The 12,659-nt window shown below is 46.2% G+C and overlaps 1 protein-coding gene across 2 annotated transcripts; it reads right to left on the bottom strand.

Moving 5' to 3' along the window:
• Positions 1-2,578: 2,578 nt before the first annotated feature.
• LIG4 (DNA ligase 4) lies at positions 2,579-10,629 on the bottom strand. 2 transcript variants are annotated; one of them, XM_032314370.1, is made up of 2 exons: positions 10,522-10,629; positions 2,579-6,008 (listed from the first exon to the last, which is right to left on the bottom strand). In XM_032314370.1, exon 2 carries the CDS (start codon positions 5,978-5,980, stop codon positions 3,245-3,247), a length of 2,736 nt encoding a protein of 911 aa, XP_032170261.1. In that variant the 5' UTR covers positions 5,981-6,008; positions 10,522-10,629; the 3' UTR covers positions 2,579-3,244. The 2 variants fall into 2 exon arrangements, with proteins under 2 accessions (XP_032170261.1, XP_032170262.1); XM_032314371.1 differs by lacking the exon at positions 10,522-10,629 and adding an exon at positions 10,197-10,335.
• Positions 10,630-12,659: the final 2,030 nt, after the last annotated feature.

The raw sequence follows: 12,659 nt of genomic DNA, 5'->3' as shown, positions 1-12,659 counted from the left end.
GCCATGCTCACTCCAGTGTCAGCCAAAGGGCACGGCTATGAAGCAGCTAGGGCAGCCACCTGATTTTTAAAGAAGATGCCATCAACCTAAAGATACGAACTCAGTCACGACGGTGCTATGTCATTAGGATGCAGAAGGTAGAGTTCTTGAAAGGTAAATATCTCATCCTGCTTTCTGGGAAGAGCCCATGGCCTTGGTGAAGAGCAAAGTAGGCTTTTCCGTCTGATTCAGAGGAGTTATTCCTTTAATATTTATTGAGTGACTGATCACAACAGTGAATGAAACAGCACGTCTTCAATCATGGAATTTGAATTCTAGCAGTAAGAAATAAAGATTCAGTGCCTTGGAAAAAATACAGCAGAGTGAAGGGATAGTACGTGTTGGGGATGTGAGTGGGGCAAACTAGGAGACCTGAATGAAATTGAAAGGCAAGGTACTCAGACCAGTGAGACTGCGGTACGGTGAGCAAGGGTGTCCTGATAGGAAGTCAAGTCCGAGAGCTCACAGAAGATAGGTCACCGGGGCCAGGTCCAACAGGCCGTTGATTAGCTTTGGAAGTTATGGGATGGGGATTCAGTGGTTGTGACCAGTAGAGGAAAAACGAACTGACTGCATCTTTAGAAGGAAAAATGGTGTCGTGCAAAACACACAGTGATAACCGTGCAAAATAGGAAGGTGACTGCAGTCCGGTGAGCGGAAGGGGAAGACGATGTGACTGGGGAGCGCGCTGAGAGCTCATATTCTGCATTATCTGGAAAGTCAGGCCAACAAGGCTTGCTGCGTCTTGGAAACATGAGAATGGCCGGGGGGGGGGGGTGTGCCGCAAGGATGACTCCCTAGTTTTCAGTTTGACCAGGGCAGTAAACAGACGCACCATGCCGTGAGGAGGGGACCGCTGGCAGACAGCGTGAGTGTGTTCAAGAAACCCAGAGCTGCACACAGAATACCTGTACATTAAATTAGGTGCCATGACTGCAGAATAATCCAGAGGTCTGTAAACACGGAAAAGATGGTCACGGACAACCGTTCACACTGAGCCGTGTGCATGAACACGCTCATTATACTGTGCTCTCGTGCACTTAAGATCCTGCCAGGATAACTGCAGTTAGACACATTAAGTATGAGAGGCTCATTAGACTTCGTGTGGAGACGTTATGTGGCTGCCTACGTGAACTGGAGTTCAGCAAGGAACTCAGGGCTAGAGATATGTGAGCGGTTATCGGCGTATTCAAGCCAAGGGATAGGATGAGAATACTTACGGAGCGAATGAAGACAGAGAATAGGTCCGGTACTAAGAAACGGAACTCTCCAACATTCAGAGATGAATGAAAGGTATTTTACGTGTCAAATTTACATAACTGCGTATCAATTTACTAAAAAATACGTAACTTTGAATCAGCAATTCTGTACTAAGAATGTTTAAGGAGAAAACAGGACTAGAACACGCAGACCATGATACAGACTTATCACAATGCTTACTAGGAAAGTAAAAAGGTGCAGCCGGGGGATGGTGCAAGGTCAAATAATCTGTAAGTCTTACAATAACATTCGGCCTACCTGAATACATTACACTCATTCAGTGGAATTGTGTACAACAGTTTAATGTAATGCAGACATGTTTTACTGACCCGTAAATTCTCCCACTGAGAAAAGCTGATCAAATACAGCATTACAGTTTTATCTTTATCTGTTACACTGCAAATAATGTATTTTGCACTTCCCATACTATTAATAACCTAAAATAGTGAATGTTACTATTTTTGGTGGTAAAATTATGTACCTTTTCCCCTACTTCCCTTACTGGTATCTGTTTTATAGTTTTTCTCAATGGGTATTATAAAAATATATGTTGAAATTTTTTTTGAAGTGTTATTTTTTGAGAGAGAGAATGTGTGCGAGAGAGCACAAGTAAGGACGGAGCGGAGGGAGCGGGAGAAGCAGGCCCCCCGGTGAGCTGGGGGCTCCGTCTCCGGACCCTCAGATGAGAACCTGAGCCAAAGGCAGACACTTAACTGACTGAGCCACCCAGCTGTCCCAAGTCTAAGTTTCTAATAAAGTTTATTCAGTCATACAAAATACAAAGGACCTCAAGTAGGAACCTGATTTGAATTGGTGAAAAATTGTATCAATAACAAAATATGTCTGACTGAAATAACTACTATGAATTGTTTTAAAATAAATACATCATAAATTTTAATAGTATACTAAATATTTTATTTAAATAAAGAAATATAACATTTGTTCCACTGTATCGATAAAATTTCAAATTATTTACAAATAATAATAATAATTCCTTGGGTACTATATTTCAAGTATCACAAAGCTGTCATGAAAACATATTTTTCAAAATGAATAGACTGCATTCTAAAATTTAGTATATAAATCCAGACATAATACATATTACACAAAATTGAATAATCTAGGGATAAAATCATTTTAAACAGAGCAATTTACCTCTCTGTAATGGAAGTTACAATACTTATGCCATCTTGACATGTACTGAATGGATTACATCTAGGAAAACCACTCCTTGTGAATACGATCTATCCTGGAGTACAGTTCACGTGAAAACATTCTCTTTAAAACATACTCTGTTGCAGGGAAAAAAAAAAAAAGTGGGCCAAGTACTTTAAAACTTCAAGTTTCTTTTAATTAGATTCATCTAATTTTAAGTTATTTCTCCTAATTTACCTAATGACATCATTAACAAGGTTTCATTTGTGAGCTTGCCCTTAACCTTAAAAAATAAATTTGTTTACATTTCACACTTGAAAGAATGTTAGCCTTCAATTTAAAAGAAATATTTTTTGTAAGTCCGATTATAGCAATTCTGCTTCTTTCTTGTAATGCTGTAATTAGATAAAAACTATTAAAATTTTGATCTTGGAAAATCCACTTAGATCAATACTTTTAATGACTCTAAAAGCTCATGAATGTAATATTTGAGTCAAAATTCTCAATTTCTGTAGGGATATTATATAAATGTCTCTTATTTAACTGTTTATTTCATCTTGGTTTTAAAAGTCACTAAATACCACACGGCTAAAAGAATTTTTTATTTCTTGGCTTTGGTCCATTTAGTGTCTTATCTATCTCATACATTTAAATTGTTTTTCTGTATCTCATAATGCTGTTTAAGTATAAATTTTAAGGGATTAAAAATAAAATATAGTTTCATTTTTTATCAGGACTCATCACAATGAGGCCACCGGACCATAGGCTTTCCTCCACAGAAAAGCTAGCTTTAAACCAAGTACCGATTTTCCTCCTGCAACTCACACTTGTCTATTGAATCAGTGACCCAATCTTGTTGCAGGATTTTAAACTTTCTCTTAAGAGTTCTTCGAAAAGCTTTTAAATCTGCCACACGACTCTGATCCTCCCCAACGATGACATGAGACACTCCCTGAGCTAAATGAGAAACCACTTTGGCTCCATGAAACCGAAGCTCCAAAGCTGTAACGGCTAATCTTGTTCCCTCGATGCTGGTACTCAAGTCATTAACAACAGCATACATGTCCACGTAAATAACGCAGTGCCGAAACATACTGAGAGGGCAGCCGTCCCAGGAATACCGGTGCTCTAAATCAGCAATCACAGAAGCCATTTCTCCAGGAGCTTGTGCGCTGGGATTTTTAATTCCTGAGAACACTTCCTTCAGTCGGTTCAAATCCGTATCAACGAAATAACTGTCACCATAACAATCGTATTCACGGGCAAAATGCTCCTTTGTCGACGGGCACATGTGAATCATAAAGCGAGGCTGCCACGGCACACAGCTTTTGGTCTTAAAACACTCCAACAGCCACTCGGGCTTGACGACATCATGTTTGTCCGAAGAAATTATGTTTTTCACTCTGATGTTCTCGGACCCTGCAATGACGCAGTACGTGTCTGGGCCTGGATTCTGTACTATGTAACCACCAAATTCGGCAATTCTGTTCTCCAGATCGGGCTTCGGATGGCCATCCGTGCCGTTCATGACACAGAACTCCACATCTTCAAATATATTAGACACTTTGTTTACATTAGAAAGGTTGGGAGCTTTTAAGTGCTCAATAATTCCGATAACTTTCCTCATCTTCGGGGCAGCCTTCCGCTTCTTTTCTTGTGGCTCATCGCCATCGCCGACGTACAGGTGTTTGGAAGCCAGCTTTCCCGAGGCCTTCCCGCGAAGCTGCTCCAGCCCGTCGCGGGTGGCGCACTCATGCCACTCTTTGTCTTCTCTGATCCTCTCAATTCGTGGAAAACGGAGTGTGCAGCCAGTCTTATACATATCGCTGGGGACGATCTCTGTGGCCTTAACCTGAACAATGACAGAATGACAGGGCTCAATGTACACCTCTGGCTTCTCCGTTCCACATAAAATGCTGCTCGGTGGAGCTTTCCTATGGAAAGGCTTCCAGTGTTTGGCCAACTTCAAACCCAGATCATACAGTTCTTTCATGGTGTAACCTGAACCAACACGGCACAGAGTATGAAACACCGATGGTTTTTCACCAGGAGGCGGCGTCTCTGCTACGGCACATAAGAAATGAGACATCATGCCCCCTCGGGAACCCTTCCCCCAGTAGCCCCCGACGATTAAGATGTCCAGCTCATCCACCAGCCCGTCCACGTACTCTGGTTTAATCTTCAGCCATCCTTCGCCCTTTTTGTCCGGCTTGTAAATCGACAGAGGGTGTTTTATCATGATCCCCTCTTCCCGTTTATCTATTGCTTCATTCAAAGCATCGATCACTTCTTTCTGAGTATGAGCTTGTGTCTTCTGCACTATTTCTATCCTACCGGGTACTGGGGTAAAAACACTGGTAAGAATCTCATACCTTTTTCTCAGGGTCTCACGTCCCAGCTTTTTATTATTAACCATCAGTACATCAAACACACAGAAACAAGTCTGCAGATCAGAATCCTCCACCATTCTTTTGATATCAAACTTTGTCCCCTTTTGCATGAAAGTCTGTGTGTTGGGGTTGAAGGCCATCATCTCGCCATCCAGGATACAGATCTGTATGTCTGTTTTGAACGCACTGTGAATGAACGGTGTGAGAGAACCTTCCTGTGGAGATCTGCCGAACTGATCCGTGTAGTTGAATCCGTTTCGGGAGAAGTACTGGTACTCCGCACCCTGCTTGTGCATCTGCATGCGCTCCCCATCGAGCTTGGTTTCAATGTAGAAGCTCTGGTGTTGCATGTCCTTCTCGATTCGCTCAATGTCTGCTATAGCAGCCAGCATCGGTTTAAAGGCTGAGAATAAAGTGATGGAGATGTCACTGAGTCCTATGGAAGGGTCATGCAGCTGCCTACAGACCTTTTCCAGATCTGTGGTGACGTTATGCAACTCGGCAGCATCATTATGGAAAACAGAAAATACAGACTGTTCGCTGAAACCGAGTTTTAAGTCCTTTACAATCATCCGTATAAGCCACTTCTGTTCCAGTGCTGAACTCTGACTTATGAGCTGAAGAAGACTCTTCTTAATTAGGTCCTTTCTTCTGGCAGAATTATTGCTGGCAATTGAGTCTAAAATGTCATTTACCTGCTGTATGGTTAAACTTCCTTTCTGCAAACATCTTGGTTTCAACACAAAATATGCAATTGTTGCAAAGTCACCAGCATCTCCACGAGTTCCGGTGGGCGTTCTGTAATTTAAAAGTTTAAGGGCATCTTTTCCTCCTTTAGGCAAATTAAGCAATTCGATATACAGTTTAGCAAGCATGGTTTCTTTGATTCCATACGCCATTCTCTCTCTTTCCAGCTGAGGAAGAATAAGTCTCATTGCTGGGTAAAAAGAGTCTTTGACATCTTTTTGGTTCTTATGAAGGGCACTGTGAAATCTTCTCCAAGAATCTAAAAATTCCCTGAAGTGTCTGATTTTTTCTGCTCGTCCTTTACTTCTCTGTATTCGTTCTAACGTTGAACACAAGTCTGCAAAAGGAACATGAGATGCAACAGTTGGTGAAGTGTGCGAGGCGGCCATGGAGGCGATGGTGAATTCTCTGGTTTAACTAGGAAGGCAAAAAGAGAGTAATTTTCAATTAAAGATAAAATTCAACTAAACATTTCATGTAAAGACCTTACAGATAGTGTCTCATTCATGATCAACGCTTGCTAAACGAAACCAAATTAATGCTAGAAACTTGTCTCTTTTCATTCTCTACATTTAATGAAAATCAACTATTTTACTTCCATCCTATTTAGAATTTATTATCAAAAGTATCACCAACCCCTTTCTGTACATTTACAATACCGAAATTGACCACTTTGTCTTTCTCCCTAAGTTCCAACTTCTATTCAATTAATGATTCCATTCCTCATTTAGCTCATCGTGCAAAGGAATAACACAACCACAAAAACAAGGCTCAATTCATTTCATTTCTGGGCTTCTGAGGTAAGGCCTTTCCTGACACTTCTCCTCCTCTTCTGTCAGACGAACACACAGCATCAGAAACAGGCGTTTTCAACAAATCACTGAATTGAAATTTGGCTTTGCGGGTACTGTAGGAGTTCACCCAAAGAACTTATCTTCTCTTTCAGCCAAAAAAAGCCCATATCTATGTTTACTTTCACTTCACTGTTAGCAAAGCCAAATCATTCCAGTGCCCCAAACCCAACTCCGAACACCCTTCCTATGAAATCCTTACCTGACCTACCTCTTTTAACTCTATTTTATCATAGCTATTCAATGGCTTTAGCAACTTAAACTCATTAGCACACCTTTCTGCTCCTATTCACATGCAACTACCCCCCAACAATTCACTGACTACATATATGCCAGGCACCATACTGTTTCTGCCTTAAGAGAGCTTGAGTTCTGGGGCACCTGTGGGGAGGCTCAGTGGGTGCACCATCTGCCTCAGCTCAGGTCCTGATCTCAGGATCCTGGGACTGGTGCGGATGCTGGGACTCCCTGCAGCAGGGAGCCTGCTTCTCTCTCTCCCTCTGCCACTGTCCTGGCTTGTGCTCTCTCTCACTCTCTCTCTCTAAAAATAAATAACATCTTAAAAAAGGAGAGAGAGAGAGAGAGCAAGCGTACATTTTATAAAGAGAAAGGGGATCTAACGGGAACTTATTATAAAATGCTAAGTGTTTTAACAAAAGTAAAATGTCATGAGACAGCTTTTCACTGAAGCATCTTCTTAAGTCAGAGAAGAAATAACAGGTACCTTGCTGGGTTAGGGTCTAGATTGTTTCCCAAAGTGATCACCACAACTGTGAAATTTCTTTGAAGTTTTAAATATTCATGCAATTTTTTTAGGGGGGGTGAGCAGAGGAAGCAGGAGAGAGAGACTCTTAAGCAGGCTCCTTGCCCTGTGCAGATGACCTCACAGAGCTCCACCTCACACCATGAGATCATGACCTGAGCCAAAATCAGGAGTCAGAAGTTTACCCAACTGAGCCACCCAGGCACCCCAGCAAATCCTATCAGAATCTCTAAGATATCAGAGCTACAATATATGATTTACATTATGTAACATTAAAATCAACTAACTTTTCCAAAAAAGACTTCAATAAAAATGTGCATTCCAGGAATATAAACTGTGTCCTATCTTGCGGTTTTAGACCCCTCCTGGCACATCCGTGTCCCCTAGAGAGCAGGGAGTCAGAGCAGGGAGGAGGGAGATGCACTGTACTCTCAGAGACCAGGAGATTCCCCATGGCAGCAAACAAGACAGCACACACTAGGAGCACAGGCCGCACTGTCTGACAGCTGACACAAGAAATCCAACAGCTGGTTGTGGTACCACTGTCACCACACTGCCAGTCCCCGGAGGTCAGGAGCAGTACTTTTTGTCAGTAGTGCCTGGTACACAGCAGGTTTGTTTGTGGAGTGAATTACGGAGCGACTAGAGTTGAGCTCCTGGAGAAGCACAGGAGCAAAGGCCAGGGGCTGGTCACACTTGGCACAACCCTCCCCACCCCCAGCCCCACTATTCCTCGTGGGATTCAGTTTTGTGAAAAACATTTAGCAGCTATGATTGCACTGGGAAAGTTCCACAACAGCCATTTGATGGCCTTTGGGGAAAAAGGCCACACTTCTCACCCAATGCCTGACAAAGGAAACTCTGCTTCTATGGAGTCAGGTAGACCATGAGACAAAACCCATGAGAGACCACTTTTTCCAACCTTTGATCTTTGAATACAGTGACTGCTCCCCCGGTCTCATCTGCATAACTGACTGAAACACGGGTCAGATGAGCTCACCGTCTACCTCTCAAAACGCGCCCCCTCAAGCCAGTGCATTATGCGATGTGCTGTGCTTACAATTCGTATATGACATTTACATAAAACACAGGATGTTAAGAAACACTTCTTGGAATGTTCGAGATGGGTACACAGTTTCTGATCTATCTGAATAGTCTACCTGGTCTCAGTTCCCCTCAACGAGTTCCAGGGAAAGACTCAACTACTTTATAACAACACTGAAATCGACCCTACACATGGGCGCCAAAACTACTAAAAATGTGACAAGGGCCCCAGAGTTAGGATGAATTGAGGAGACAAATGTTTTTACTCCTTAAAATGGACAAGAAAATCGCTTCTCAGCCTTTTGGCTAAGATCAAGTGTCAAACTGCACAGGAAAATAAAAATATGTACAAAAAAGTCAAATACTGGGATTTCCATCGAACATTACACATAAAAGGATTTCCTGTAAACATTCTCTAATTTTATTGTCTGGATCTGAGGCTGTCCGCCGACGGTCTACATTCGTGAGAACTGAACAGCGTGTGGCGAGGGTTCGGGACCCCGAGTCCGACCGACCTGAGTGTAACGGGGGCTCCACCGTGAGCAGTGCGACACCGGCCAGCCCCGCACCCTCGCCCAGTCTCCGTGAGTGTGAAGCGGGGTCCACCCCTGGAAGGTGAGACGAGGCGGCGTCAGACGCCCGCACACGGGCTGACCCTGGACGAGGCGGCCAGCAAACTCGGCTAATCCGGCCCCGCACCGCCGGCGGACGCAGCAACGTTTAAAACGCTGTATGTACCCCAAAGATACAGATGTAGCGAAAAGAAGGGCCATCTGTACCCCAATGTTTATAGCAGCAATGGCCACGGTCGCCAAACTGTGGAAAGAACCAAGATGCCCTTCAACGGCCAATCGGATAAGGAAGATGTGGTCCATATACACTACGGAGTATTATGCCTCCATCAGAAAGGATAAATATCCAACTTTTGTAGCAACATGGACGGGACTGGAAGAGATTATGCTGAGTGAAATAAGTCAAGCGGAGAGAGTCAGTTATCATATGGTTTCACTTATCTGTGGAGCATAACAAATATCATGGAGGACACGGGGAGATGGAGAGGAGAAGGGAGTTGAGGGAAATTGGAAGGGGAGGTGAACCGTGAGAGACTATGGACTCTGAGAAACAATCTGAGGGGTTTGAAGGGGCGGGGGGTGGGAGGTCGGGGTACCAGGTGGTGGGTATTATAGAGGGCACGGATTGCATGGAGCACGGGGTGTGGTGCAAAATCAATGAATACTGGGGCGCCTGGGTGGCTCAGTGGGTTAAGCCGCTGCCTTCGGCTCAGGTCATGATCTCAGGGTCCTGGGATCGAGTCCCGCGTCAGGCTCTCAGCTCAGCAGGGAGCCTGCTCCCCACCCCCCGCCTGCCTCTGCCTACTTGTGATCTGTCAAATAAAGTAAAAAAAATAATGAATACTGCTTTTCTGAAAACAAATAAATCAATTTAATAAAAAAATAAGTAAAATAAAACGCTGTATAAAGGGTTAAGGACACAAGCGCGGGGCGCTTGCTGGGACGGAGCAGCAGGACACGCGGGGGACGGACACCACCGGTACCGACGCTAACGCCACACACACAGCGACCACCCGCCGCCCGGCTGTCCTCAGGCGACGCGGCGGAGCCTAGAGCAGGACCGGGCTCTATGCCCGCGACCGCCCCGCCGCTTCCCGGAGAGCGCGCGACCCGCCTGCCTCCCCTGACGGCGCGAGGCCCCCCCGGGAGCGACGCCCCCACAGCACCCGCCCCCGGGCCGCTCGGGGAAGCCGTCCGCGGAGGGGAAAGGCCAGGACGCGGGAGCCCGGAGGCCGACGACGGACGGACTTAAGAAGAGAAACGGGCCCCCGGACGTCCGTGCGGCTGCCCCGGGGCCCCACCCCGCGGACCCCCGCCCCGCGGACCCCCGCCCCGCGGATCCCGGCGGACGCCGCCGCGGGGACGGTCCCGTTACCTCTCGGAGCCGAGCGTCCCCGCGGGCCTGGGGAGGGGAGTCGGGACGTGCGCGACCGCGGCGTCGCAGGGTCCAGCGCGCCCCGGGAGGCGGTCGCGGACAACCCCGAGCCTCGCCCGCGGCCCGGGAACCCCGCCCCGAGGGACGGCCGCCCTCCGGCGCCGCGCGGACCCCGAGAGGCCCGGGCCCGCCCCTGTGACCGCGCCGGGGAGCGGGCCTGAAAGACTTTCTGTCCGGAAACAAAAACGAACTTTCGAGACCAAAAGCATGGGGCGGGCCGAGAAGACGAGGGACGGCGCCCGCCCCGGTCACGCTGGCACTTACCCGCCGGCTCGCCCCGCGGACTCCGACGCCCGCGCCCCGCTGCGCAGCCGCGCACACGGCCGACCGGAAGCGCAGCCCCGGGAGCGGTCACCGAACCGGAAGCCGCCGGCCGAGGGCTGTTCCGCCAGCTGCTCCGGGCGCAGACGCAATCGCCCCTGAAGGCCGGGGGGGTCGGGGGGGGGAAGGGGTCCCTGACGTCATGAAGATGATGAGAGCGGCCGCCGTCACAGCGCCAGTCCGTGACGTCATAGGGATAATGTGCGCAGGCGCAGTGGCGCTCGGGACGGGCGCGCCTTGCAAGGCTGCGGAGGTCCCCAAGGAGTCCTGGTATCCGTGTGACTACAAGCAACTCCCGGTCGCCTCCCAAAGCAGCAGGTGCTCTTCGCAAGTGGCTGACCCAAGAGAGTGGGTTCCGTCTCCGAGCGACAACCGGAAGCATCTTGTGTACTGACCCTTACTGGACTATGAACCTAGTCCGCTCCCCGCGCGGCCTCATAGAGTTCTGTTCTCTGTCTGTAAGCAGTGGTACCAACCCTTATCTCACTGGTTGTTACGAAAAATGCCCTGATTTGAAAAGGGGCATCTTCCCACCCACAATGTCTGCTGTTTCCTTTAAATGGAAAAATAAGCTTTTGCAAAATTGCCTAAGGCTGTCCTTTCCTATTTGTTTCTCAAGATGGTACAACTTTGGTGTGAGTTCTTGTCTCTTCGTACAGAAATAATACGTAACTCATGCAAATACATAACATATAATTCTTAATACAGACATAAAGAATTGCATGCCCAGAAATCAACTATGGACTCTTCTAGTATCTGTTCGAGGATTCCAAATAAAAGTACTGGGCAAACCCTTATTCAGCACGGATACAGTAACTGTGCTAGGCATGCAAGATTGAGAGAAAACAAACTCAGTCCTTATGTTGCAGGAGCTGTTGATTTCTACCAGTGTTTTGTTACGGGTTGTCTCCTGTCATGGAGAATTGAGAAATTATCCATGACGATGGGGAAACAACGTTTATAATTATTCAACTTAATTATCAACTTGTTTTGGAGTAGCACCCAACAGTGTTGGTAGAGGACCCCCTCACAGTTGCCCATCTTAGGAAAGGGCATTTGTCTGTGCACATTTGCACCTTGTTCAGCCTCTACTGAGCCCCTACAATGTCAGAGTTTTCACTTTATATTTTTCATACAAGAGAAGAGCCAAGGATTATAAAACCAAACTCCAAATTAATTCAAATCTTAGTCTCCAATTCACCATGATATTTTAGCCTTTCTAATGCTTGGTTCAAAGATAATCAGGGGTTTTTCATCAAGTATTTTCTAGAGGTGCTGTGATTATTACTTTATTTATGTTAGTGGTCTCCCTTAGTGCCTGGCATTATTGGTGCCAAATAATAAGAAGCTATTATCAGAGCCTTGACCTGGAGCTCTCCATCTGTTGGAGGATACATGTTTGTCTGTTGTTTTTAAATATGAAATATCCTTTGTATATATAAAATAGGGCACGGAGAATGGGGAATGATTGAGGGAGAGGGACAGATTCTGTAGAAAACCAATTGAGTGCCTAGAAGGGCTGATAGTGAAGCTAATTTGGGATGCCTGGGTAGCTCCGTGGGTTAAGCCTCTGGCTCTTGGTTTCAGCTGACGTCATGATCTGAGGGTGGTGAGATGGAGCCCTGAGGTGGGCTCCATGCTCTGCAGGGAGTCGGCTTGAGATTCTCTCTCTGTCCCTCACCCCACTTACGCTCCCTCTCAAAATAAACAAAATCTTAAAAAAAAAAAAGAAAAAGAGCAAATCTAATGAAACACCAGCTTTAAGGGCCCATTTGTGCAGCCACTTCCCAGGACTTGGGCTCTCGCATGTTCCTCTGGTCTTGTGCTTTTGTAAAATTTGCAAAAATAAGATAAAGTTTGTATTCTTTTTCTTTGAAAGGCCCTCTAGGGTCCCCAGGTTCAGGCCTCTGAGAGAGGCAGGAGAGGGCAGGACTGCGAGAAACCGAAACAACGTGAGCTATGCACGCCTTTTAAGTACTTGGGGGAACACACTCTACTACCCGGTAACTCTACCAGGCAGACACGCTTTCTTAGGTAATTAATGCTTATTTGTGCGCACGCTTAGACTATGTCCTGAAGGGA

This window comes from Mustela erminea, chromosome 15, assembly GCF_009829155.1.
Source record: "Mustela erminea isolate mMusErm1 chromosome 15, mMusErm1.Pri, whole genome shotgun sequence".
In the NCBI taxonomy this organism is placed as follows: Eukaryota; Metazoa; Chordata; class Mammalia; order Carnivora; family Mustelidae; genus Mustela; species Mustela erminea.
Note: the sequence above shows the minus strand (reverse complement) of the source record. Positions and strands in the feature narration are given on the sequence as shown.